Genomic DNA, 26212 nt, shown 5'->3' on the forward strand with positions numbered 1-26212 from the left:
GAAACTGTTAAGTAGTTCACTGAAAAAATACCTTTTAATAGAAATCACTTTAAGATGTCTATTGCTGCTGAAGAGGAGTATATTGAGCACACGTAATATTATACGAGAGTTTATAATATCTATGATTACATTTCAAAGAGGTGTTATGGCATAGAAGACTCCTCAGCTCGTTAAATGAGCATTAAGAATAAATCTCCTTTTCCCCCATTCTCTTGGGCATTACTTTGATCCAAGTAACCATATAATGCCCCACTTGAATGCCTTGATTGAACTGGCCTCCACTATATATCCAACCAGTGCATTCTATACCCCAACTACTCACTGGGTGAAAAAGATTTTCCTTACTTCCCACTTGTTTTGTGCATTTTTCTATAATGGTGGTCTTACTTTAAACATCATGTTCTGAAATGTTTGCTGGATTTAAGGCTGGGTCACATTTTTGTAACTGAGCAAGTTACTGAAAAGGCACATCTGAGAACACAAGCCAGTATTTGGTTCACTGCACCCCTTCCCCCTTCAAGAAAAATGAGAGAAAAAGGATCATAATAAAATTACCCCAGCCTTCCAGGACTATCCTCCAAGGGTGCTATCACCTGAATTAATACCAAACCACAAACTGCTCAAGTTGCAATCTTACATATCTACCTTCACCTACTTCTTTTGTTAAGTGTTGGTGTGGTTCTTTTCGCCGAGCTGGTAATTTGTGTTGCAGATGTTTCGGCCCCTGTCTAGGAGACATCCTCAGTGCTTGGGAGCCTCCTGTGAAGCACTTCTGTGATTATTCCTCCGGCATTTGTAATGGTTTGAATCTGCCGCTTCTGGTTGTCAGTTCCAGCTGTCCGCTGCAGTGGTCGGTATATTGGGTCTAGGTCTATGTGCTTATTGATTGAATCTGTGGATGAGTGCCATGCCTCTTGGAATTCCCTGGCTATTCTCTGTTTGGCTTGTCCTATAATAGTAGTGTTGTCCCAGTCGAATTCATGTTGCTTGTCATCTGCGGGTGTGGCTACTAAGGATAGCTGGTCGTGTTGTTTCATGGCTAATTGGTGTTCATGGATGCGGATCGTTAGCTGTCTTCACAGGAGGCTCCCAAGCACTGAGGATGTCACCTCGACAGGGGACGAAACGTCTGCAACACAAATTCCCAGCTCGGTGAACAGAACCACAACAACGAGCACCCAAGCTACAAATCTTCTCACAATCTTTTGTTAGGTTTATCCATAAAGAACAACTATTACAAAGCAGTTGCATTTCAATATGGTTAAGTGGTTTTATAGTGATTAATAAGAAAACATACTCCTTGGGGACTAAGTGCCCAAATAGGGGAGCAAGGGAATTTAAGGAGAGATTCACAAATCATCAAATGTAACAATAAACGCAAACAAAACATTTGGGTTGATTTCAGGACAAAGAGGGGCACTTGATGAAGGTGCAAAAACTTTCACATGGACACCAGAAGGGAGAGCCTGTATCCATCAAGCTTGGCTGAACAGCTTGATACTTTTCTGACATACGGGGTGACCTAATGGAATGGGTTTGACAAAGTAGATAGTTTCATTTACTGGGAATGGAACATGGGGAAGGAGTCCAATGAGAGGACACGATAATAAGTCTCGATCCTGAATTCCTCATTGGATTTATTTGGCTTCTTTACTGTGGTGATCAAAGTCTGACAACCTCATACAGTGCAAATAGAACGGATGCATTGAAGGGAAAGCCAAGACTGTGAAGAGGTTCAATGACATGAGTGTGGGGAGATGGGGGTCTTGTGGAACATTTTCACAGTTCTTTGCTGTATCTAAAGACCTTGCCTTTCCTAATAAATAATTTCAGTGCAAGGACAACATAATTTTAAAAAAAAACAGAAATTTGAAGTTTGGACAAACATTTTGTACATCTTGGTCCACTGCGTGAGTGGGCGATCTGGGCTGCTATTATATACATACCTTACAATATTAGTTCAAATATCATTCACCCTTTGATTTTAGACTACAAGGGAGTCAAGGGTTACAGGCAGCTGACAGAAGAGTATACTTAAAGCCACGATTGCACTGAGTGGTAAAGCAGGCACAAGTGGCTGAATGACCTAACCCTACTCAGATTTTGTTTTTATGGTTGGAAATACTGTAGAATTTTTTGGCGCTGCAAGATTGAGGCATCTACAACTCCCTGGAAGCATTTAAATTCTGTATGCATGTGTGGGGCTTTTAAAACTAAATTAGGAAAACTGTATGTTAAGGGTGAAGAATTGTGAATAGCCACATGTAAACATTCAATACGTACCAACAGCAGAGACATGTCAGTGCATTTGCTTAAGGTGAGGAGAAACAATGTCATTTTACATAAAGGAAACCATGACAGTTCACTGATGAGAGGTCATTTTTCCCCTCCATCTATTCAAGGGATGTGGGTATTGCTGGTTAGCATTTATTGTCCATCCCTGATTGTTCTACAGAAAGTGCGAGTGAGTTACCTTCTTGGGCTATTGCAGTCCACCTGATGTAGACACACCCACAGTACTCTTTGGAAAGGAATTCAAAGATTTCGTCCTCATGATGACAAAGCAACAGAGATAAAGTTCCAAGTCAGCATGGTACATGAACCCATAGGGATTCACACAAACAGTTTATAAAAAAAAACACACACAAAACACCAAGAGTTGATCACTGCACTTATTTAACTGAAGCGACTGAAACAGAGGAGCATGCATTACACAACAATACAGTGAAAACAACTTACAATATATTGTGCAATATGCATCAATAAAGCTGCAGCGATTTGGTAACTGACATATCCTTAAACAGTTGCAAGCACTTCAAAAAGACTATAGTTCAAACAAACATTCTGGTATTCGGGGTTTCAATTTTGAGAAATACAAAAATAAAGCTGCATATTGACAGCTTGCATCAGTTTTCACTTTAATTTAGTGCCTAATACACAGGTTTCACTGCAGTTGTGTAGCAGACAGCTGAAGCAAGGATTTTTTAGCTGAAGTCAAATTTGAGAGAGGCAGACAAGTCTTTGGTACAGATATTTTACAATAGTTACCACTTAAATGCATAAAAAGGGATATTAAAAAAGCTGACAGAAATAGATGCATTGACATGTTCTGTAAAAGCTACATTTAGATAACATCATAATCTATAATTTAAAATCTAGTTTGCACGACATACAATTTATTAGTTGGAGGCATGCTTCTACTTTCGGTCACAATTTTCTATTTTATTATTAGTGCCAAATACATTCAATAACTCCACAGAAGTATATTGATGCATATCGCAAGCCATAACCAAGGTCAGCACTTCGTCTGTGTCCAATTTAATTTTGCACTTCAAGATGGATCACAAGTTAATGTTTACACGCATACACAGACACAAGCCAAATTAAACATGTATTTTAAAAAATTCAAGTTTTTTGTAAAAATAGAAACTTTTGGTTGTCAATGGCTGAGAAAACAAATTTTTATCCAGTTTGTCTGAATGCTATGTTCGAACAAAAATAAAAAACAGCATATAAATTATAATCTACAAAGATTTGACAATGGAACCTCTATTAAATCACTGAAAGGACCATGCTCATCCCACATTTGAAGAATTCTATGCCCAGTTCTTTGCCAAGAGCAGGGTACACAAAGTGGTGAACTCAATTTGAAATGCATTTTATAAAACCAATTTCTTTGACAATTCTCTATCATGTCCAGATTGTGAGCAATTCACATTAAAAATACCACTAGTGATTCATTTAACTTGATAGCTACTGGTGTCAAAGCATAGCTTTTGTAGTAAAGACAAGTTGGTTGAAAACCTGTTTTGTTCTGTAACTGGATTAAATATTTGTCAACACAATCAACTGGGTTAAAAACTGGCAGAAGTCAGGCTGTGCTTGCAATAGAAATCGCTAGACAGAAAATTCACTCCATGGCATTTTAAGCTTGTGGTGGATTCCCACTGAAGTGTGGAGCCACTGAATACAGGTCTATTGCTAATAATCCAAACTGCCATATACATATCGATTACCACTGAAAAACTAACCTCCAAAGTAGCAAGACATTTAAGCAAAAATGATCTTTTGTACAGGTTTAATAGCTCCACAAAAGGCAGAAAATTATAGAATATAAAATTCAGCCAGACACAATTGTTCAGTCAGCTGGATATAATTATTGGATTACAGCATTCAGTTATCCTGCATACATTTCTCATTCTGTAAGAACAGATCCCACAGTCTTTGACTGTAAAATAATCTTTCATTCTGAACTTTTAGTGTTTGAGACACATACCAATGCTTTTTCAAATCAGTTGCTGGTCTACAGGTTACAGAATTCAACCTTCAGTTCCCATCATACAAGTAATACAAACTGGAATATAGAAGTTATCTACTTAAAAATAGGCTCATAACATTTAAAAAAGAACTACCATCTCGAATAACAAGTGTCAACTACATTATATTTAAAGGATTAGACTGGTGATTACACGTTATTAAAACTGCTGTTTTAGGATTGCTTTCTGATGCATATTATAATACTAAAATTCTGCAGGTAGCACTTGTTGGTTTAATGCAAAGCTCCAGGGAACTTTTTGATTTTTGAGACTATTATTTGGTTAAATGTGCAATTATTTCAATAATGGGGAGGCAAAGAAGTTTCCAGTTCGATTGAAATTGACTGATGACTTGCCTTTGCTTCCAAACCTGTAAAACATTTAACAAAATGAAGTTGAAGGAAAAGGTTTCATGGTAATTGTTTGTAGTTTTGCTTGTCAGATTGCAAGGTTTTGGATTTGATCAGAGTAGGCAGAAAATAACTTTAATACCCTCAAAAGTAGAAACAGCAAGAGAGTTCTCGAGCTGAACAAACACAAGTCACTTCAAATTAATCAAGCAATTTGGGTACAGGCAGAGCTTGCAATCAGACCCGAACAGTGTAAATGTTGCATAGCAATTGAGACCATTCATTCATTGTGAAACTGATTTGTTTACAAAATATTAACAGAAATATCAAGGATCCTCAGGAAAAGAAAATTCCTAGCTTTTAACTTTGAACTGGCCCCTGTAACATGGTAATTAAACAGCATTTCTTACATCAGATTCGAGACTGCAGGAGAGATGTACTTACTTGGGAGTGGTCTTGGTCAGACTGGATTTGACACGTGCAGATAAGGAACTGGACGAAGGGGTCTTGCCAATTATTTGATGTTCTGGAGTGGTCAGTGGCCCAAGCATACTCACTGCGAAGAAATCAATGAATTAGATTTCAAAGAAAATGCAACCCAAAATGTAACTTATCCCCAGATACTTTCAAGAGTTTATATTTAGATTTTCATGGAAGATCCGTTATGTTGAGACTGCACTAACATGGAGTTGCACATAGATGGTTGTTATAGAATCCCTGCAGTGTGGAAACAAGCCAATCAGCCCTACAAGTCCACACCGACCCGCCGAAGAGTAACCCATCCAGACCCATTCCCCTGTTACTCTACATTTACCCCTAACCTACACATCCCTGAACACTATGGACAATCTTAGCTTGGCCAATTCACCTAACCCGCACATATTTGGATTGTGGGAGGAAACTAGAGCACCAGTTATGTCCTGGCGCAGCCCCATTTGCAGATAGATCTACAATTTGGACCAGATTTTACTGGTGAGATCTGTAGTGCCTGACATAATCCTGACTTGGATGCTCCTGGTTTAGGAGGACCCAGGCTGGTGCAAGTACAGTATCTGCATGCAGAGTAATAGCACTTCTCCAAGATAAGTGGCTTATGCTCTCATGTGCATCAATGGAGCAGTCCTGGATGCTGTGGAAGGTCTGGAAAGCTGAATTTTCATAGACGAATGAAAATTCCTAACTACTGCACAAAGTTGAAGAGATATCAAAATGAAATGAAAACTTATCTCAAAGTATTATGCCAGCCTTTTCAAGCAATGAAAGGAGACAGGTGTAAAATGGGGTTTTTAATTACAATTACTTTGGAGAGTTATGACACTGACTTACCACCTACACTTTTAATAGTCTAACAAATGTGCATACAAGTGCATTAATACTGGACATTTTTCACAGCAGCAAATTAAAATACTTGTCAACTTGTTGCAGTGATTCTATTAGTTCACTTCTTGTTTGAACTATAGCTTGCTTTAAAAAGTGCTAAGTTCAATTCTTAATTTCAACTCTCAGGTCCAAACCAAAAAATGAGAGAAAAAAACAGAGCCACGGTCTCAACAGTCACAGCCAATCACATTTCACAAACATCCCAAAGTGACTTCCATGAATTATATTGGCATTGTCAGTGAATTTATTAAACAGAGCATCCATTTTGCACATAGCGAGATCCTACAATAATGGTGAATGAACTGCCAACATTCGTTCCTCAAATAGCAAAGTCATGAGGAGAACCCGTTCCCTGGTTTTGAATACTGTAACAGGATCTACAGAGTATGGTCACGGCTTAGTTTAATGTCACAACTGAAAGATGGAGTCGGCATCATGTTATGGGATCATGCTAAGGTTAAGTCACAAGCTGAGTCTTTGACTTGGTCCACTGACACTAGTACCTAGCTAAGTGGTCTAAGAGTCACAGTTACACAGCACAGAAACAGACCAGTCAGTCTAACTCATCCGCACTGACAGATACGTAAACCAATCCAGTTCCATTTGCCAGCACTTAGCCCATATCCCTCAGAACCTTTCTTACTCATCCACCTATACAGATGCCTTTTAAATGTTGTAACTGTACCCATCTCCATCACCTTCTCTGGCAGCTCATTCTGTACACGCACCACCCTGTGTGAAAAGGGGCCATTCAGGCCCTTTTTAAATTGTTCCCCCTCACCTTAAACCTATGCCCTCAAGTTTTGGACTCCCCTACCCTGGGAAAGAGACCTTGACTATTTACCCAATCCATGTCCCTCATGATTTTATAAACTTCTATAAGGTCACCCCTCAGCATACGACGCTCCAGGGAGAAAAAGCCCCAGCCTATTCAGCCTCCCCCTCTAGCCCAAATCCTCCAACCCTGGCAACATCCTTGAAAGCGTTCAGAAAAGATTTGCAAGTTTAATAACATCTTTCCGATAGCAGACTTGAAAATATCGATCTTAAGAATAATTTTGAACTATCGGAGGATACCCTCAAATGCAAAGCTTGAAACAAGTCAGAATGGTATTTCACCAGTTTAAATAACAATGAGTATTACCTTTCATATCAGGAGTGCTGTAAGCATTAGAATTTTCAATGATATGATTAGGTTGGATATTCTCCTGTTCCACCATTGTAAACTGGCTCCAGTATTCCACTGGCAAAGATAGGAAACGTTCAACCACCTACCACAAAAGCAGCAGCATTTAGATTGTCAGTTTCAAAACAGACTGCTTGCTAACATTTTACCTGAAAACCTTGTAAAGTCACAGATAAGTGGATCATAAGATTACTTATTTGCATCATTAAGCCCAAGCTAGAGATTATGGTTTGTGCAATTAGTGGTTAACCCAAGATAAAACAATAATATTCACAATAAAAGATTGCTACTGTGACTGTCTTTGTGACATGATGCACATAGCACCAACATCAGATAAACTTCCAACTGCTAGCACCAGAAATTCTAACAGTCTTGTCTCTTTTGAGATAATGACCCAAGTTCACCCTTTTCACCTCTGCACAATGTAGCAATTACAGTACAGATGCCAGAATGTTTGCAGTGTACACCAGACGTTTTGATCACCAGTAGCTCTCCATGTCACTTAGGAACATGAAAGGAACGGTTAACTTTAAAAGCCCAAACTTGATTCCACCACCTGGGGGCACATGATAACAGTTTGGTTACGTACCTTTGGTTGCTGCTTGGTTTCCTGTAGCATTGACATGGGAGATGGATCAGGTGTGGAATAACCCACTATTGTAGGGCCAAAGACCTTGGCAAGGTTAGCTACGTCCATCTTGCATTTTGGGCTGTTAGCCACTCTAGGAGGTAAAAAAAAACTCAAGTTCAGAGTTTTGCTTCAAATCAAGCAAACTTTCTGGTTTACTTGAGCAGACCAATGAATCAAGCAAAATATTATTCAAGATTTTATAGCAATGGAACACAGCAGAACCATACGGCCAGCTAACTGGTGCACAAGCCACATTAAATTTCCATGATGCAATGAAATTTCGCTGACGCCTATTAATAAAAAATGTTTCCATCAAATAAATGGAGATATAGGACAAAAATCTTCAAATTCAGTCCAATAATCATGAACAAAATGACAGATTTTGTTTTTGCAAATTTGAATTGAAACATTGAATTGAGTGAAACACGACTGGGAGAATAAACAGCTCAAGATTGGCTTCAAGGTTGGTGTTGTTTCTGAATTTTGCATAGAGCTGGACTTTTAAGGTCAGATAACACTTATTGAATTGTCTCCACATGAGTTTGCAAAGTCTGGATCTCATCTTGAAGGCTTTGTTTTGTAGCTTCTAACATGTCCTGTCTCATTCTGGAACTGGCTAATAAAATCGTCTCCAATTGGTGAGGTATCTTCTCGGTTCTGGAACAGTTTCTTTTTCTGTTCTGTTTCTTCTTAGGCTCAGTTAAAAATAAATCCAGAGATCAAGTTATTGCTTGAATATGTAGATAAAAAAGGAAATGTTTCTACTTCATGAGAAGTCATAAGCTTAACAAAGAAAAGATTTAAACCTAACCCCACGAAAGAAATGAAGTAGAACCTGTCAAACTACACTCCTTTCCAAGCAAAGGGCAACCAGTACAGAGTGCTTCTGCCTCCACTCATGCAAGATCCAAAGTTGCATTCACTCCATGTTTTTGTTTACAAAGCAATTGAAAAGATGAAGAATGGGATGGGAAAGGAGAGAAGGAAAATAGCAATGGCATTTGGTCTACTGTGTATAATTTGGGTCTCCTTATTTAAGATATCATTGCAGGAAAAGCAGTTAGGAGAAAGTTCAGTTGATTATGACCTGGGACGAAGGGGTTTTCTTTGGAAAGGTTGCACAATACTCATTCAGATTTAGAAGAATGAGATGTAATATTATTAATAACATACAAAATCCTAAGAGGATTTGATGCGGTGGATACTATTTTCCCTTTTTGGAGAGACGAGAACAAGTGGTCTCCTACTGAAGACAAAGTTGGGGAGGAATTGTTTCTGCCAGGGGATCATGTGTCAGTGTAACTCACTCCTCTGTAGATGGAGGAGGCAGGGTCGTTGACACATTTTTAAGGCAGAAATAGACAAATTCTTCACTAACTAATAGAGTCAAAGGTTATCAGGGAATAGGTAGGAATTTGGAGTGGAGGCCAGAGCCTAGATCACACTGAATGATGGGAGCAGAAGCAAAAAGAATCAAGTGGCCTGCTTCTGCTCCCAGTTCATACGCTCATAAAGTGAGAAATGGCTGCTTTTAATTCAGATTTTAATCAATAATGTATTATGATGCATCAGCCACTCACCAGCCACGACAAATGCTGCCAAGGATTGGACACCCCTGATGTAGTGAATGTCTTAAACTGCACAAGTTTCCAAACATACCTCTGCAGATGGATCATCAGAAATGCCAAAGTATCTCGGTTAGGTTGGGGCAGCTCACTGATAGCCTGATACATTGCTGCAACACTGTTATCATCGTCAGGGATTTCTACAGAATGAAACAAAACGTTGGTGAGACAAGCTGTGCAACATCTCTGCCCCTAGGGAAAGATAAGTTAGGAACGCTGAACTCTGTTAAATGCATGAAATGAATTAATTTACATTTCCTACAGGAAATCAAGTCCAGTTTAATATACATTGCAAACTTTTATCCCCTTTGAATAGACTGAAGCACAATGATATAGCACCAAAAAATATCAATCATAGAATACCATTCCCTTTTAGGTTAATACCCAACAATTTTACACAGGACCAATAATCTAAACTCCACTCAGGTGTCTTAACCAGCAAACTTGCCAGATATAAAAAAAAGCAAAAACATATGCTCCAATGCAAGGGAAAGCAAATAGCTCCAGAAGAGTTTAAAAACACCAAGCACCTGCTGCTCCTTTCTATTGAGCACATCGGAAACCTCAGGTGGATTGACTACTTTGCAAAGTGCCTTCATATCCAATGTTAAATTAGCAAGGTTGTTAAAGTTCACTAGTTCAACTAACAATCTAGTAACTCAATTTGTTTCCCCCTTCCCTCCTGAACCATAGTTTTGGGATTCATTTTTCCCCCCAAAATCAGACTTTTCCTTCTGCTCCAGACAGTATTGGGTGCTGTTAGTACCTCACCCAAATGGTATTGTGTCTGCACACCTTTACAGGAAGTACCGGCAGGCAACCTGATCACAGGAAGCATCACAGCCAGCTCCTACTGATGACAATTTTGCTAATATCCCCACACGAGCAGAGTATGGGAGGGGCGGATGACACAATGAGCAAGAGCAGAAATCTGCAAGGTTCTCTCATGACAATGAGGAAGGCATGGAGTTTAATTTGGTACAACAATGACTGGGCTTCAAACCTGGGATCTGCCTGGCAACAGCTGTTTCATTTCTTCTAACGTACAGATTACTTGACATCAAAATTAAAAGAACAGCAAATATTTAAAGAATGATTAGTATTTTAAGTCTCAATATTGGAGCCTTTAGAAACAGGAACAACAGTTAATAAAGGCAATATTGACTGGACACCTATATACCCTCAAAATAGACTTTGTAGTTAAATTAAAAACAAAACACCTGATGAAACTCAGTGGGTCTGGCAACATCAGTCAAGAGAGAAACAGGGTTAAAGTGTTTCAAGTCTAATCTTCAGTCCTGAAGTTAACTCAATTTTGCTCTTCACAGGTGCTGTAGGCCCTGCCATGTTTCTCCATTTTCTGTTTTTATTCAAGATTTCTAGATCTGCAGTAATTTGCTCTTATTTCATTGCCATTAGATTGTCCATGCTGAGTCATATCTGCAGTTATTCAACAAACAAGCTCATCACCAGAATCAAAATTTACAAACCTGCTGCACTTACAAACGCTGAATACAGTTTGAAAGTCACAATGGGTTCCTTCAAATTCCTCAGAAAATCTTTCAGAAGTCCACAGATTGCATGAATGTCATCCACTTTACTGAGCAATGGCATGTTCTTCCCTCTCAGGAACTTCTCCTTTAGCTCTTTCACAGTGCGGTCACACCCAGAGATACGGTACAGTCCGGTCTAATGGAGACACCAGTTACTAGCATTGTACAATTAAACCTGACAAGCTATTTCTGTGAACCTTGAACACACTTTTCCAACCTTAAATTTTTTGATAAATGGTCTACTTATACACAAGCTCATTAATTCACCTAGCATTAAAACAGGATGTCAATATTTTGAAAGGGACCCACTGTTATGCACCCAACACTCCTGCTTGTGACAATCAGCATTTTGAGGTTCGATGAGCTCGTGCCATTTTGTGTTGGAATGGGGCAAGTGCATGCTCAATGTATTGCTGTAGCTAGTAAAAGGGCAGGATTATTTCTATAGGGCAAACAGAGTTCCTTCAAGCTTCACAAAAATAATCGGAATTGTTGGTACCCTGCGTAACAATAATTACAATTCATCAGGTGCGTTGCCTACACAGAGCTTGAACTCCAGGACTGAATAGCGTGAGAAGAAAAATATAAACAGCTTGAAAACTTAACGTCTAGACATGGAAATGGTTTGATGGACTCCAGTTTATTTTGTATTAAGGCTCCAAATTGGCAAATTAGGAATGAAAGGTTTTAGTCCTACCTCAGATAATCCTCTTTGCTCAATCTCATTGATGCAATGCACCACAATGGATGGGATCATGGGTGACTTAGAAGATGTGAAGTCTGCCAAAACCCCCTGGAAGCAACACAAACAAAATGATGAATATTTCAGAAGAAATACCATTGTCATTCAGAATGATAAGATGAGGGTGATTTACTTAGACATTTCATTTATAAATTAATTGCATACACCCAAATCGATAATTTGTTAAACTATGCAGATCATTTATGACAAAGAAAACACTTGATGGAATATAAAAAGTACAATATTGTACCTCAATGCCACAGCTGATTACACTGTAAATAGCTATTTGTCATTTCATGTTTGATTTGTTAACACTTAGCTGGTCTAAACTGTTGAAAAACTTAGACAAGTTTATCTAGTTTTACTTTACAATTGCAAAGGGCTTAATTGATCAATTCTGCTGCCTGATAACAATACCAGATTTCCAGACTAAGGGTGAAGCTTACTTCTCCAATTTTCACAGGGGTTCCTGCCAAAGTTGGGATACAGGGGAGTGCACAGCGATCTCGACATTCAGGGTGAGACACAACTCTGCAGTCTCGGCACTTCAAGGCCAGCTTTCCAAATTTGATCCTTTTGCCACAAGGAACACATGATTCTGGCTTTATAACCTATAAAAATATAAAAGGACAAACATATTGTCATTTGGAACACTGCAGCACTGTTCCAGAGTTGTGGAAGTCAGTACCACATACGTACACCTCCAACCTCACCTTTTACACCTTTAAGCAGTTTCTTCAGAGAAGCACAGGCCTGGAATAATAAATCACCCATTACATCGTACGAGGCTCCATGCTTGGGACAATCCTAGGTGTGCGCATGACACCCAGGCTTACTTATAGATTGCAAAAACGTGAAAAGAAGCCTCGCTCTTAACTAAAACATTATTCAATAATTTCAAAATATCACAAACTAGACAAACTCCAGAAAACAATCTGGGACAAAGCTTGCAGTCAAAAGTTTACATGGAGAATAGTTAAACAAAACCAAAAATTGCAGCAACAGAAAAATTTAACAGAAAATGGCAAGGAGGAAGAGAGAGAGAGAGAGAAACCAGACATACCGTTTTAGAGACAAACTCGTGAACCCTTATTCCTCCATTACTCTGAGGTGTGCTGCAAGTATCAGATCTACTGGCTGCTGATGGGGTGCTTGAGGGAGTTTCCGAAATGGCATCAAGATCTGGTCCTTTCAGATTTGCTTCAAAAATAAAATGCTGTAATGTAAATGGTGTAAAGCCATAGACAATTCAGCTGGACAGGGAGAACAAACAATATACCAAAAGGAACAGTCACCAACAATTATGTTGATTAGAACTTAAAAAGCAAATAATTTACTGGTGATCAAGACAGCCATCTGGTAACTCAACTTTCATCATTGCACTCAAAAACATAAAACGGACAGACAATCAGATGAAAAGCGTAACAAATTTGGACCAACAATTTTTTGCCTTGATTATTAATTAACCTGATTTATTTACTACAAAAAAGTCTGCAAATTCTCAATGCAAATGAGCAAGAACAAATCTGAATCCCAGTTATTATACAGTTCCTATTATAATAATAGTAAATGGTTGCACAGAGGATTATCACCAGCCTGGCAAATCTTCAGCACATGCTCTCTGCAAGCTGCATGGCAAGAGGAGATAAACAGAGCGAACAAGAGAAAATTACCTCATTTAGATATAAATCCATACTGATACACAGCAGAACAACTAATCTGAATAAATTTGACCTCTGTTCAGGAAAGGTATACTATCTTTGTTTGAACATTGTTCAGTGTGTAGATATCTCTGGTTAGGCCAACATTTAATCCCCATCTTCAAATGTCCTGGCAGGTGATGGTGAGCTGCCTTCTTGAACTTCTGCAATCCTGGAGGGGTAGATACACCCACAGTACTGTGAAGGATATTAACCCAGCAACAGTGAAGAAGCAGTGATATACTTCCAAGTCAAGATGGCGTGTAGTTTGGATGGGAACTTACCAAGTGGTGTAGTACCCATATAACTGCTGCCCTGATCTTCAAGCTGGTAATGATCGTTGGTTTGGAAGCTGCTGCCAGGTTTTGAAAAGAGTACTGATGAAAATCAAGTGGGTTGCTTTGGCCTGGATAGTGTTAAGCTTCGAGTGTTGTTGGAGTTGTACTCACCTTGGAAAGTGAAGAGCATTCCTTCACACTCCTGAAGTGTGTCTTTTCATGGTGGACAGACTTTGGAAGATAGGAGGAGAGTTACTCACTACAGAACTCCTAGCCTTGTGACCTGCTGTTACAGCCACAGTCTTTATACGGATAGTCCAGTTGTGCTTCTAACCCCCAGGACATTGGAGGATTCAGTGCCATTGAACATCAAGGGATGATGTTGTGAGTGTGGTGCTGGAAAAGCACAGGTCAGGCAGCATTCGAGGAGCAAGAAAATTGACATTGCGGGCAAAAGCCTTTTGTCAGGAATCAGCCCTGATGAAGGGCTTTTGCTCGAAACATCAATTTTCCTGTTCCTCGGATGCTTCCTGACCTGCTGTGCTTTTCCAGCACCACACTCTTGACTCTCATCTCCAGCATCTCATCTCCAATGAGTGCAGTCCTCACTTTCGCCATCAAGAGATGATGGCTAGTTTGTCTCTTGTTGAAGACTACCATTGCCTGGCACCTGTGTAACACAAAGGTTATTTGCTCTTTATTAGCCCAAGCTTGGATGCTGTCTAAGTCTTGCTAGAAATGGACACAGAGTATACAGCATCTAGGGTTTCATGAATGGTGCTGAACATTGTAAAATCATCTGTGAACATTGCCAATCTGACCTTACGATCAAAGGAAAGTCATTGTTGAAGCAATGGAAGATGGTTCGGCTTAGGACACTATCCTGAGGAGCTCCTGCAGACGCCCTGTGACCAGATGATGCCTTTCAACAATCTTAACCAACTTCCTTTGTACTAGGTATGACTTCCACCAGCCATTTATTGATATTATGTGGGGTGAATCAAATTGGTTAAAGACTGGCATCTGGGATGCTGGGGACCTCAGGAGGAAGTCAAGTTGGATCATTCACTTGGCTCTTCTGGCTGAAGTTGGATGCATCTCTTTCAGCCAAGTCTTTTGCACTGATATGCTGAGCTTCTCTACCATTAAGGAAGGGGATATTTATGGAATTTTTAAAAAAGCATTCAGTTCAACTATCAAAAAGGAGTGCCTAGATTCCTCCCACAATTCAATTGCTCAAAATCCTGAATAGCTGAGTCAGACAAAGCAGAAGTTTAATGTCGGGTCTTTGCCAAGTAAGTCAACTTCATTTGGACAAACGCAATGGCTGTAAATGGCTTTAACCACAAGTCCCAACTGCAATGTGAAAGATGGAAAGCTTGCAGAATTCCAATTTTGGATAAATGCAGTGAGAATCCAATTTAGTAGTATTATAAAGCATAAATCCTTGAGTTTACTACAAACTAAAACTAAATTCTTAAAATACCCTGCAACAAATAACATATGAAAGAAACCACATTCCTGAGTTTCTAGAGGAAACTTTCCAAAATGCAACATTTCTGTCAGCATCCATCTTGGTCACCAAATGTTAACTCAGAAGAGAAGACTTCAACATTGTCAATAGAGCTTACCTGTTCGCCTCCTGCTTCTTGTCCAGTATGGTACTGTCTCAATTGTAGAAACTGCCTCGATTGGCCCGCCATTATTTGGCAAGGTCAGAGTGGTTTTAGCCACAATGGAGTCATTTGCCTGAAAAGGTAACCAAACCTGTCACCCGAAAGCATATCTTTAAAATCTCTCACACAAGCTGATAACACTAAATCTCAATCCCACCACCATGTCCCTCGACTAAAATGGTCAACTTACTTAACTTGGTACCTCTCACTGGTTGAGCAGAATCTTGCCCAACTCAAGAGAAGACTTGAGCCATTGTCTTTGGTCCACACACCAAACTCTGTTTTAAAGCTACTGTATCCATCTCTCTCACTGGTACTAGTCTAAGATTAAACAATTCTTTTCACAATGTTGATGCCACACTTGGTTCTGAGATGATCTTGTGATGTCAGATTTATGTAAAGATTGCTCATTTCCAGATCTAATATTGCCCATCTTCATCCCCATCTCAACTCATTTGCTGCTGAAACTCTCAGTCATGCTTTTGTTACCGCAAACTCAACTGTTTTAATGGACTACTGACTAGTCTCACAAACACTACCAACTACTACATATTACATCTGTCTCTCATACTCACCTTTTCGATTGATCGTGAACGCTTAGCTGGTGCTGGCTGGACATCAACCAAGACTCTTGAAGAACGCTAGAAGGAAGCAGGTACAAAATTTTTAATACAATTAGCCATAACTGGTTGCACAGCCATTATCAATCAGGAATGAATCTGGTGCGTGAACACAATTTTTCTTATCAACATTATATATTAAAAAGTGATTTCAAATAAAGTACATTGCTGGACAGCCATGAGTGAATTTGTAACATTCTATTTCTGCAAATGCACTACCCATCACCTTTCCAGGAAAATCGCCTCCTTTCACACAAGTGTACCAGAAACTTCTGGCTGAATGCAAAGCCAGTTGATAAAGGCGGATTTAATATTGGCCATGCAATCAGTAAGGAATCTAGTACGCTAATTTATAACGTTAATTTGAAAATTGTATTGAAGTGCTTCAAGGTAAGGTACAATGGCACACTATAGCTGTGAAGAGAATTATATTACTCATGGCCTTAAATCCAGGTATAAATAGATTTAGACAGGTGCACCAGAAACCTCCTGAAGGGAAAAAATTGCTTTTGTAGACTGCTTTCACATCAATCAGAACAGAAAACACTTTTTCAAAGGACAGCATGGCTTGAAGGAAGACATTTTTCATTTTAACCATGTGACAGGTTAAGGGGGAGAAACCTGGATCTGAAATTAGTTTCTGAAATAAAAGCAATTACAAAACTATGACAATACAGATAGTGAAAGTTGATTGGGAAAATAGGCTAAAGGTTAAGACAGCAGAGAAGCAGTACAGATATTTAAGGAGATGTTTCATAACTTAAAAAGTATGTTGCATTGAGAAAGATAGACTTAGAGAAGGGTGCCATACCGTGGCTAGCAAGGGAAATTAAGGATGACAATAAACCGAAAGAATAGGTGTAAAATGTCACAAAGATGAGTGGTAGGCCAGAACATTGGCAAAATATTTAAAAGCAGAAAAAGGTGGTGATTAAAAACAAGAGAGAAATTGGAATACCATAGCAAATTAGCATGGAAATAGAAAAAGAGACAGTAAGAGCTTCTGCAAGTATACAAAAAGTGAGAGAATAGCCAAAACAAGCACTGCTCTTTTAGATTGTGGGACTAATGGATTAGTAACAGGAAATAAGGAAATGGCAGAGACTTGAAGTAGTAGATAGAGGATTGGCTAATTAAAAAAAAGTTGGAATAAAGAGATCACTTTCAAGTTTGTAAGCTAATGGGTCGAGTGCCGCAGGGATTAGTGCTGAAACCTCAACTACTTGCAATCTATATTCTTGACATGGACAAAGAGACAAAGTGCATTGTATTCTCAGCAAATGTGTCTACAAGAATAGGTGGGAAAATAAGTTGAGAATGATATAGAAAATTTGCAAAGGGGTCTAGATAGCTTTACTGAGTGAGCAAACATTTGATAATATAGTTTTGGAAAAAAATGTAAGATTATTACTTTAAGAAGAACAGAATATTATTTAAAGAAAGAATACAAAATGCCATGCAGATGGAACTTGTTACCCTCGCATTTCGAAGATTCAGCTGACACGATTACAGCGCTATCTTCAATGGAAATACCTTGCAATGAAATAATTGTATGGTTTGCAAGGGAAGTCTTCAACTTGTGAAGGAAGCAAATTAATACAGAGGGAATATATAGCTGGATGGTTATCATTTTTGCAACAAATACCATGCAAATATGCACATCCTAAGCAGAGTTATAATAGCTTAACATTTTTGCCAGTGTACCTATTGAATTTGGAACCATTCTTGGCGACTTTACCAATTATGTTTAAGGTTATTTATAGTTCAATTTGAAGTGTGAAACCTACCCGTTTTTCTCTTTTCTTTAATTTCACAGTCCTCACAATGGAGGAATCCCAGTCCTGCATCAAGAAAGAGACAACTGCTTAAACAACGAATGATTTATTTTGTCAATCATGAATAACTTTTGGGAAATATTGCCTGGTTACAGTTTTCAATCTAGATCCACACAAAGTTGCTACATTAGATAAACTGCAGATGAAATAGTCAGCCTTTTGAGCACAAATCAGATCACTGAGTGTTTACATAATAATTGAAATGCAATAAATTTCTTTGAACTTGGGGGACATTTGGGCACCCAGATATTTAAGATGTTTAGCTTGTTTTTGCATTCTCTATGCTAATGAGCGCTTTACTCTGCTTGTCAAAGTGTTTCAGAGAAACCAGTATCGACAGTCATGCTTCCCCACTACTCTCTTGCAAGCATCTGCTTGCCACTAGTCTACATTAGTATGCCTGAAAGTCTGCGTTATGGTGGTAAATTCCACATTCAATCTGTCTATAATAGCAGACATTGAAATAAGGTGTTTGTCGAGTTGCCTTACCATACCCCAGAAGTAGTTTGATATCAACTAGTAACTGCCTACACAGGAGCCTATAATTTGTACAATTTAATTCTGGACAGATTAATGTACTTCAAAGCCATTAACATATCCCCAATTCCAACAAATTAAAAATGCAAAATAGTTACCAACGAGTCATCGGTCTTGTCATAGCTAATATCAGAATGGGAGACAAACGATCCAGACTCATCTATTGTTGATAATCTTAAACAAAAAAAATTAAAGAATACTCAGTGATCGTCAACACTGCAAGAACATTCATTTGACTTAATTACCTTACCACCTCACCAGTCATTAATAGCATGTAAGCTGCACATTTGTTTCCAAATAAAAAGCAGCAGCAATATTGCGATTATAGGTGTCACTCAAGGATGAAGATAAATGGCAAACCCACATGACTACAGAAGATCCTTTTTATTTCTCTCCATTTTCATTGGGAGCAAGGAAACTTTCAAACTGGATAAACTGACCATAAGTGGGCACAGTACCTTACAGTCAAGCCAAGGTGATGCCAAGTAATAGATAGCGCTTTTCGCATTTGCAAGACACTTTAAAGCTCATTTTTGAAATGCAGTTACTGTTGCTTTGCAGGCTAAAGCAGCAGCCAGTTTGCGCACAGCAAGGTCCCACAAACAGCAAATTAGATGAATAACCAGTTAATCTGACTCAGTGATGCTAACTGAGGAAATTTCATTTTTGAGAAGGCAAAACAGTGTGATCTTTAATATCCAGCTTAACAGGCATCGGGACTAAAGTTTGGAGATAGCACTCCCAGGGAACGGAGCATTTCTTGAGTACTGTACTAAAATATCAGTTTAGATTATACACTTGAGCTCTGGAATTGGACTTAAATGCACAAACTTACTCAGAAGAGAGAGAGAGTATATTCAGTGAGCTGAGTTGGCACATCAAATCTCCTATTGCCTGCCCCACTGATCAACTTCACTTATTGATTTTTTAAAAAAATTCTGGATTATAATAAGTTTCTCACCTAGAATTCCATGGTGAATAATTCATGAGCAAAACACATAATACAATCAAATGTTTGTACAAGCCAAGTTTAATAGTTTAGCATTTTGAAGCAATCTCTCATTTCACTTTTAAATCGAGAGTAGTTGACTAAAACATTAAACTGTCTTGATCAGCACATGAGAGTGCTCCATGGCTAACCATTAAAGAGAAAGGGAAATGGACGGGGAGAAAAGGAAAAAAAAGTTTTGCGCAAAGTATGCTCATTCAAAAGAAAATAAATAATTTACTTGAATCATTTGCCATTCTTTGCTGGCTTTAAGAGCTGGGAATGGATTATCTTTTCCAATGCTTACAGTGCAGTGACATCAGGCATAGACAGGGTCTTAAAACACCCTGGAAGGATTCCAATTTAAAACTGCTGGAACAGGAGAAATCAGAACCCCCCAGAGTACTGCTCTGGAGATCTGATCTGAAAACCACACTACAGGATCAAGCAGTTCCACTCTTGTCCTCTTTGATGGTTTTGCAGGGACAGGCAGCACCAAAAGCAGCCTCTGGATGTTTAGGCCAAGCCCCGAGCTGTTTGTATGAGGGCACTTCATGGATCTTTTATGTAACTATTACTATTGGAGCATCCAGGCAAAGAGGTAGTGTTGATTGGACAGTCTCCAATGCTGAAGGAAAATCTGTGCTTCCACCGTTGCCAGGAAAAAAAAAGTTGAGCATAATTATTGTGTGTGGAAAAGTACTTTGTATATAAAAAAAACTGCCCCTTCATTTGCTATCCTCCAAGTGTCGAATGAAATTCTCACTGCACTCTTCCTGATTTAACAAGATGCAAAAACCACATGCAACAATTTTTTCTCTGCAATTATGAAGCTTTACCCAAAAACTAATAGCACAAAAAATTGTGGGCAACTGAGCAGTACTACCGTTTGTTGGATGCATATCCATTAGAATTTGAGCATTTAGGGTTGAGGAAAGCAAGAGCAGACTTCTGTTCTTCATTTAACTGAATGCTGGTCGAGCCTTCTGTTATGAGGAGCTCTCGGATAAGCTGAATCTGACGTTCCTTAAATGAAAGAAAGTAATTACTATAACAGAAGAGTATCACTCACTCAAGTTAAACCTTATCTTAATGTGGTCACAGTGCCTGTTTTTGATCATTCTCCAGGCATACCTATTGGGCTGCAATGGTTAAATTGTCTGCTATTGTCACTGTTTAAATTCAGGTAAAAAGAATGAAAACAGGGCCGGATTACAGTTTATTCCTAAGGCTGTACTCCAAGCACCAGTCACTGCCATCAAGAGGGAGAAAATGGGACTAATCTGATCAAGAAGCTCCACTACACAGCAATCAGGTCTTGTACAATATTCGCGTTTAATATCTTTTTCCCCATGCTCTTTTCCAAAGGCTACAGACTTCATTAGATTGGCTCATGTTTATAGGCTGTAGTGGTTCGTCATTGTCCTCCGCAGGATAGCTGACCAGGAAACTCTCCCATTCTTACAGCTGGTCAACAGCCATATTAAAATAATTTACAGACTGCCAATTAACATGTTTAGACACATTACAAATGCATTTTCCATGGCTAGAAAGTCCTGGTGTGGGAGTCAAACTCAGTTTTTTGGCTCAGGAATGTTATCACTGCACCACAAGACCTTTGTGCATACATAGGACTGAAATATTTTTCAACACCATCTTGAGTGTGGAGTGGTATGACTATTGAAGATTAATAGGGAACAAATGTTTACAGAAAGTGCAATGGTTGATAGGTTAGCTGAATATGTACATGTACCCCAGTAAAATTATTTTGGGGTATGACCATAACGTTAGAACTCCAAGCTTTCACAATTGTGAGATAAATGAGGTACTGCAGACAACAGACCTCCATCCAATTTCATAGATGGATCAGGCCAAGTTATGGGTAGCTATATCATAAGCAGCATTCTTGGGGCCTTGCTTGTGGTAGTGTCACTAACTCAGAGCCAGGAGGCCTGTGTTCAAGTCCCACCTGCTCCAGAAGTGCATACTAATATCTCTGAGCAAGTTGAGAAGCATTCTACTCTGGAATTTCATTTTTCTTTACAAGGCTCCACCCACAGTGCAAACCTTACCCGTAAAATTCAAAAACCTCTCCTGCTGGGAGTAGAGCCCTTGAAAGGCTGGTTTTAATGGAGACGTTTGAGCTCCACTTCTCTATCGGCAATATCGTGCTCGCTGTATTTCATGGTCTTACAAAGTGATCCTTTGAGACTTTAATATTTACCCCCACTTCCCCATACTTCGTTCATAAAGTTTAATTGCTGTGGGTCACCTTCTGCAGTCAGCAGGCAGTATATGCATGCACAGGGGAAGAAGTGCTAACTACTGCACTTCAAGAGTCAATGACTATATTATGGTTTGTGTAGATGGGACAGTTTTCATTGGATGACAGTTTCAGAGTGCATGTAGGTACCAACATTTCCTATTTCTTCCATGGCCCTTGCTCTCTACTGATGCTTAGGTGGCTTCAAAGCACAAACCTGAATACCAGCAACTACCATTCATGAAGCGTTTAGGATTCTGCCATTTTGCAGTACCCTACAGAATCAGCTTCATGTAACAGAGTGAATGGATGCATGCATTCATTCATAACCAGTTTACCTTCTACTATTAGGGTTGTTGCACAGCTCTCAGAGTGCCATCTTATCTGAGGCATCTCAATTACAGTTTGCTATCTCCTGCATTAAAAGTGTTTTGCGCCTTAAGTATAATTCTGAGCAGTCAAAGTGCAATATAGTGTTGCATAGTGCATCAATTAGTAACTCTTAAAGGACATAGGAGATCCCAACTTAAATTGTTCCATTTTAGAAATGAGATCAAATTGATCATTTTACTTCTCATGTCTGGCTGCAAATAAGGCATTTGATGTAAAGTGATCTTCCTACCACAGATCATGGTGGTTCACAGACTCCCAACCCAACTACTTGTTCTGTGGTGCTGTGGAGCCCGTGGACCACATATATATGGGGAATGGGAGTTTGCACTCCCTTTTTAGTTTTCTAGATTACCTTCTCGGCCTCACTTCCAACCCCATGCTCCTGATCCTGGGTGTCTCTGGAGAAGGAGCACGCGGTGCCTACCAACTCCCTTGAGCTGTTCAGTGGGAGGTAGGCACCGCAGGGAGTGGAGTGCTTTATTTCCCCCTCCAATCTATTTTGATTTAATCCCTGCCCTCCCCTTCACATTTTGATCATGCATCGTTGCCCTCAGAGAAGGGCATTACTTGTCACTGGCCACTCAGACGTTTCCTTTCTTCCTGGTGGTGGAAACTGAATAAAGATTTGTCTTTCATTCTGTCTCACACCTGCATACACATCATGGGTGCTGGGGAAGATATAAGCACTACAGATGTTAGGCGGTAGTGTGGGGATAAAACAAACAGGAGACTGTGGCACCAGCCAGCAGAGTCAATCAGTATTGGTTCCTGAATTAAGAAAAAAGATATTCCTCAGTAGAGTTGGAACCTCTAACCCTTTACAGGAAGGTGGCATTTAATTTAATAGAGGACACTCTTCCTTCATGTCCCTCCTTCAGCAAGAGTTGCAACTCCCCATCAAAAGTAGCAGTGTCCTCCATCCCATTGCCAACAAGCAAGCAATTTGATGGCAGCCTTGGGCTTTTTTTCAAAAAAAAACCTTTGCAGCCTCATTAGATTTCACAATCTCTAAACCGGGTATGCAGCAGGTCAACCTCCAAGCACCTTCTTTCCTTTTGCCTGCAGCTGCATAAAATAGAGGAAACAGGAGAGAATTTGGGATTGTAATAATGGTCTCAAAATTAAGGCTGAGGTACTGCACATGTAGATACAATACTTCATGAAGCTCATTAAAATATCTTAAATATTCGCTTAAGTTTCATAAATTGGGGTTAATTTCATGAGTATAGCTGGACAGAACTGAATGAGTGATGACTTGAGCCAGTGATTTTCTGGTAGAGTGGTAGCGTTCCTACCCCAAGCCAGAATGCCTGGGTTTAAGGCTCACCTGCCCCAGAGGTGTCATACATCACAACAGGCTAGTTTAAAAAAAAACAAGGAAACAAAATAAAAAGATTGACTTCTGATCAACTACTTCACCAATTGGTGGTCACAAGTTTAATCACAAACTGCAATCCAATCAAAATAAATTTAGCAACAATGCAACACGCCATACTTTAGATTCTTCCAGACAAATAGACACCTGTGGTACAAGAAGCACATTTCAATTTGAGCTTTACTAGCATTTCATTATTTTTCCCTCTTCTCTTTGATAATGCATAGAATTTACAGCACAGAAATGCCCAACTGATCTATGGCACTCTTGCTTTCATGGGATGTGAACATCATAGGCCAGGCCAACATTGAGTGCCTGTCTGTAATAGCCCCTGAGAAGGTGGTGATAAACTGCCTTCTTGAAGTACTACAAGCTGCACCCACAATGCCTCCAGGGAGAGTGTGCCAGATTTTAACCTAGCAAGACTAAAGTAGCAACGGTACAGTTTGCAGTAAGGATGGTGTGGGGCTTGGAGATGAATTTTAGCCTCCACATCTCCTTTATTCAATTCAACCCCATCTATTTGTCACTTCCTCACTTTAAAGATTAATCTACACTATTCACATCAGCTACTCAAGAGCAAGGTTCTCTAGAGTCATAATTGCTTTGGTTTAAGAAGGAACTTCCGTGGCATTCTCTGACTTTTTAAATACACAACTCAGATGGTTTCTCCTGTAAATGGAAATATCAAAAGGCCATCCCTCAATTTTCTCCAAGAGAAAAATCCCAGGCCTGCCCAAACCAAGCCCTCCATTCTGGTATCACCACAGGACATCATTACTTCTCCAGTGCCTCTCACATTTTCATCATATGGATCCGAAAAACTACTCCGAACTCTGTATGACCCATAATATTTTACACAGGTTTTACTCGGTGTTCTTTCCTCTAGAAATGAAGCCCAGCATTTTGTTTGTAATTTTATGGCCTTATTAACCTTGCTCACTTTCAGATATTTACAGAAGCATATCCGTAGATCTCTCAGCTCTTCTCCCTCAATGAGAGTGGCCTCACTATTTGCTACCAAAACATAGGATTATGAGAGGAAAGGGTTGTTTCTCTGTATGTTATCCCCTTATATGTATCCAAATCTAGATGCAATAAAAATTCCATTTCAACAGCTTTGATTGCTTGTTAAGCATTTTCAATATGTAACAAATAATTCTTTGTAGAAAGCAATGGTGAGAACGAAGCAGACAGTGAGAGATACCCAATATAATTACTACTAGATCCAAACTTTATTTCCAGTACTTTTCTTTTTAAACACGGTTACTCAGATATTATTAATGAAGGTCCCACTGTATGTCAATACCACTTGCGCTGCAACTTACTTTCAGAAATTGTTAAAATAAAACTGTAGTAAATGTGATCAAAGCAGGAGGAGACAGGATGAGATGATAGCATTATTGTGTGATGGCCAGATGCACCTGGCTCTTCTCTCCTGCTACTAAAATCATTAGAAAAATTAGAAAGAACTTGCATGTAGTCAAGTACCTCATCAGATCATCAGGGTCACTCAAAATGGATCATATCTAAATGTTATTTGTGAAGTGCAATTGTTATTTAGGTAAAATGTAGTAGTTACTTTAGGAGCAAGCGTCATGTCATTGATTGCATTTGCTGCATGCAAAGTGTTGAATCCTTCTATCTTTTCAGTGACAGCAGAGAAGATAAACTGAAGATCTAGGCAGACAGATCGCTTAGATGTTCCAACTACATTATATTTAACAAGGTAAAAAACTCTTCATACTACACTGTAAGGCTAGTATTACAGTGGGACTTCAACCCACAATCTGGACACAACAGTGTGCTACCAACGACCTTGAGAAAAAGGAATCAAAACAGGCAAAGAAAACCATACATTCTAGTGAAGGATAGCACAGGATTTAAAAAAAAAACTTCATCCAATATTTACTTCAAAAGAAACGAGTTTAAATATGAAAAGTACAGGTTGGGTATCCATTGGCTGTAGCTCTGAAAACCAAGAAAAACCTAAAAGCCAAAAAACGTCTTTTCAGAAACAAGATCCAAAAATGGATGTGGACATACCAAGTTTGGGCACTCGAGGGGAAAAAAATAACTTTGCTTTTAGGTCCATTTAGGCCAAACAAAGTTATTTCTTCCAAAGGGCCAAATTCAACACCTCGACAGAACTGTTTGGGACTTGGGTTGGGGGGTGAGGGTGGAGGCAAAAGTTTTAGGTAATCTCATGGTCAGAAAAAAAAGTAAAATGGTTTCCCCCAAACGGCCTAAACAATAGCAAACCCAAAATCTGAAAGTATCCTTTATCAAAACCCAGCTGGTCCCAACACTTGCTGATAAACAATTCCCAACCTGTATAAAATCCACAAATTATGGATGAGTTGGAACTTGCACTATCCATGTGCAAGTCATCCTAAAAAACGTTTAATCAGACAATGATGCACCCAAAGAATTTGTCAATGGGTTTGCTGCAAAAGCAAATTAAACCCTAGTGGAATCACTCTTCTTTCAGATGGTGCTGTTTGTATTAGTACATTGCCAAGTCTATACTTCTATGCATCAGTTCACCTGCAAGTAAGTGTGGGTCAAATAATATTCAGCCTGTTGAGAAGATTTGTAGCTCAGGTTGAGGTTCTGAACTTAAATTTGCTTGCTGAGCTGGAAGGTTCATTTTCAGATGTTTTGTCACCAACAGTGTAGTGCTGGAAAAGCACAGGTCAGGCAGCATGAGGAGCAGGAGAATTGACCATTCGGGAATAAGCCCTTCATCAGGAATGAGGCTTGT

At 39.2% G+C, this 26212-nt stretch overlaps 1 protein-coding gene across 1 annotated transcript in view; it reads right to left on the minus strand.

Moving 5' to 3' along the window:
- Positions 1-2669: 2669 nt before the first annotated feature.
- racgap1 (Rac GTPase activating protein 1) overlaps positions 2670-26212 on the minus strand; it is a 30957-nt gene continuing 7414 nt past the window's right edge. Inside the window, exons 4-17 of the mRNA XM_060820876.1 lie at positions 20304-20443; positions 18528-18603; positions 17845-17898; positions 16013-16078; positions 15393-15510; positions 12847-12983; positions 12230-12394; positions 11739-11834; positions 10979-11177; positions 9523-9628; positions 7822-7954; positions 7191-7317; positions 5111-5222; positions 2670-4686 (exon numbers count right to left, since the gene is read on the minus strand). Coding sequence (XP_060676859.1) covers positions 4611-4686; positions 5111-5222; positions 7191-7317; positions 7822-7954; positions 9523-9628; positions 10979-11177; positions 11739-11834; positions 12230-12394; positions 12847-12983; positions 15393-15510; positions 16013-16078; positions 17845-17898; positions 18528-18603; positions 20304-20443 — 1605 coding nt within the window. The 3' untranslated portion in view covers positions 2670-4610. The remainder of the gene's footprint in view (positions 4687-5110; positions 5223-7190; positions 7318-7821; positions 7955-9522; positions 9629-10978; positions 11178-11738; positions 11835-12229; positions 12395-12846; positions 12984-15392; positions 15511-16012; positions 16079-17844; positions 17899-18527; positions 18604-20303; positions 20444-26212) is intronic.

The sequence above is a fragment of the Hemiscyllium ocellatum genome, chromosome X, assembly GCF_020745735.1.
Source record: "Hemiscyllium ocellatum isolate sHemOce1 chromosome X, sHemOce1.pat.X.cur, whole genome shotgun sequence".
In the NCBI taxonomy this organism is placed as follows: Eukaryota; Metazoa; Chordata; class Chondrichthyes; order Orectolobiformes; family Hemiscylliidae; genus Hemiscyllium; species Hemiscyllium ocellatum.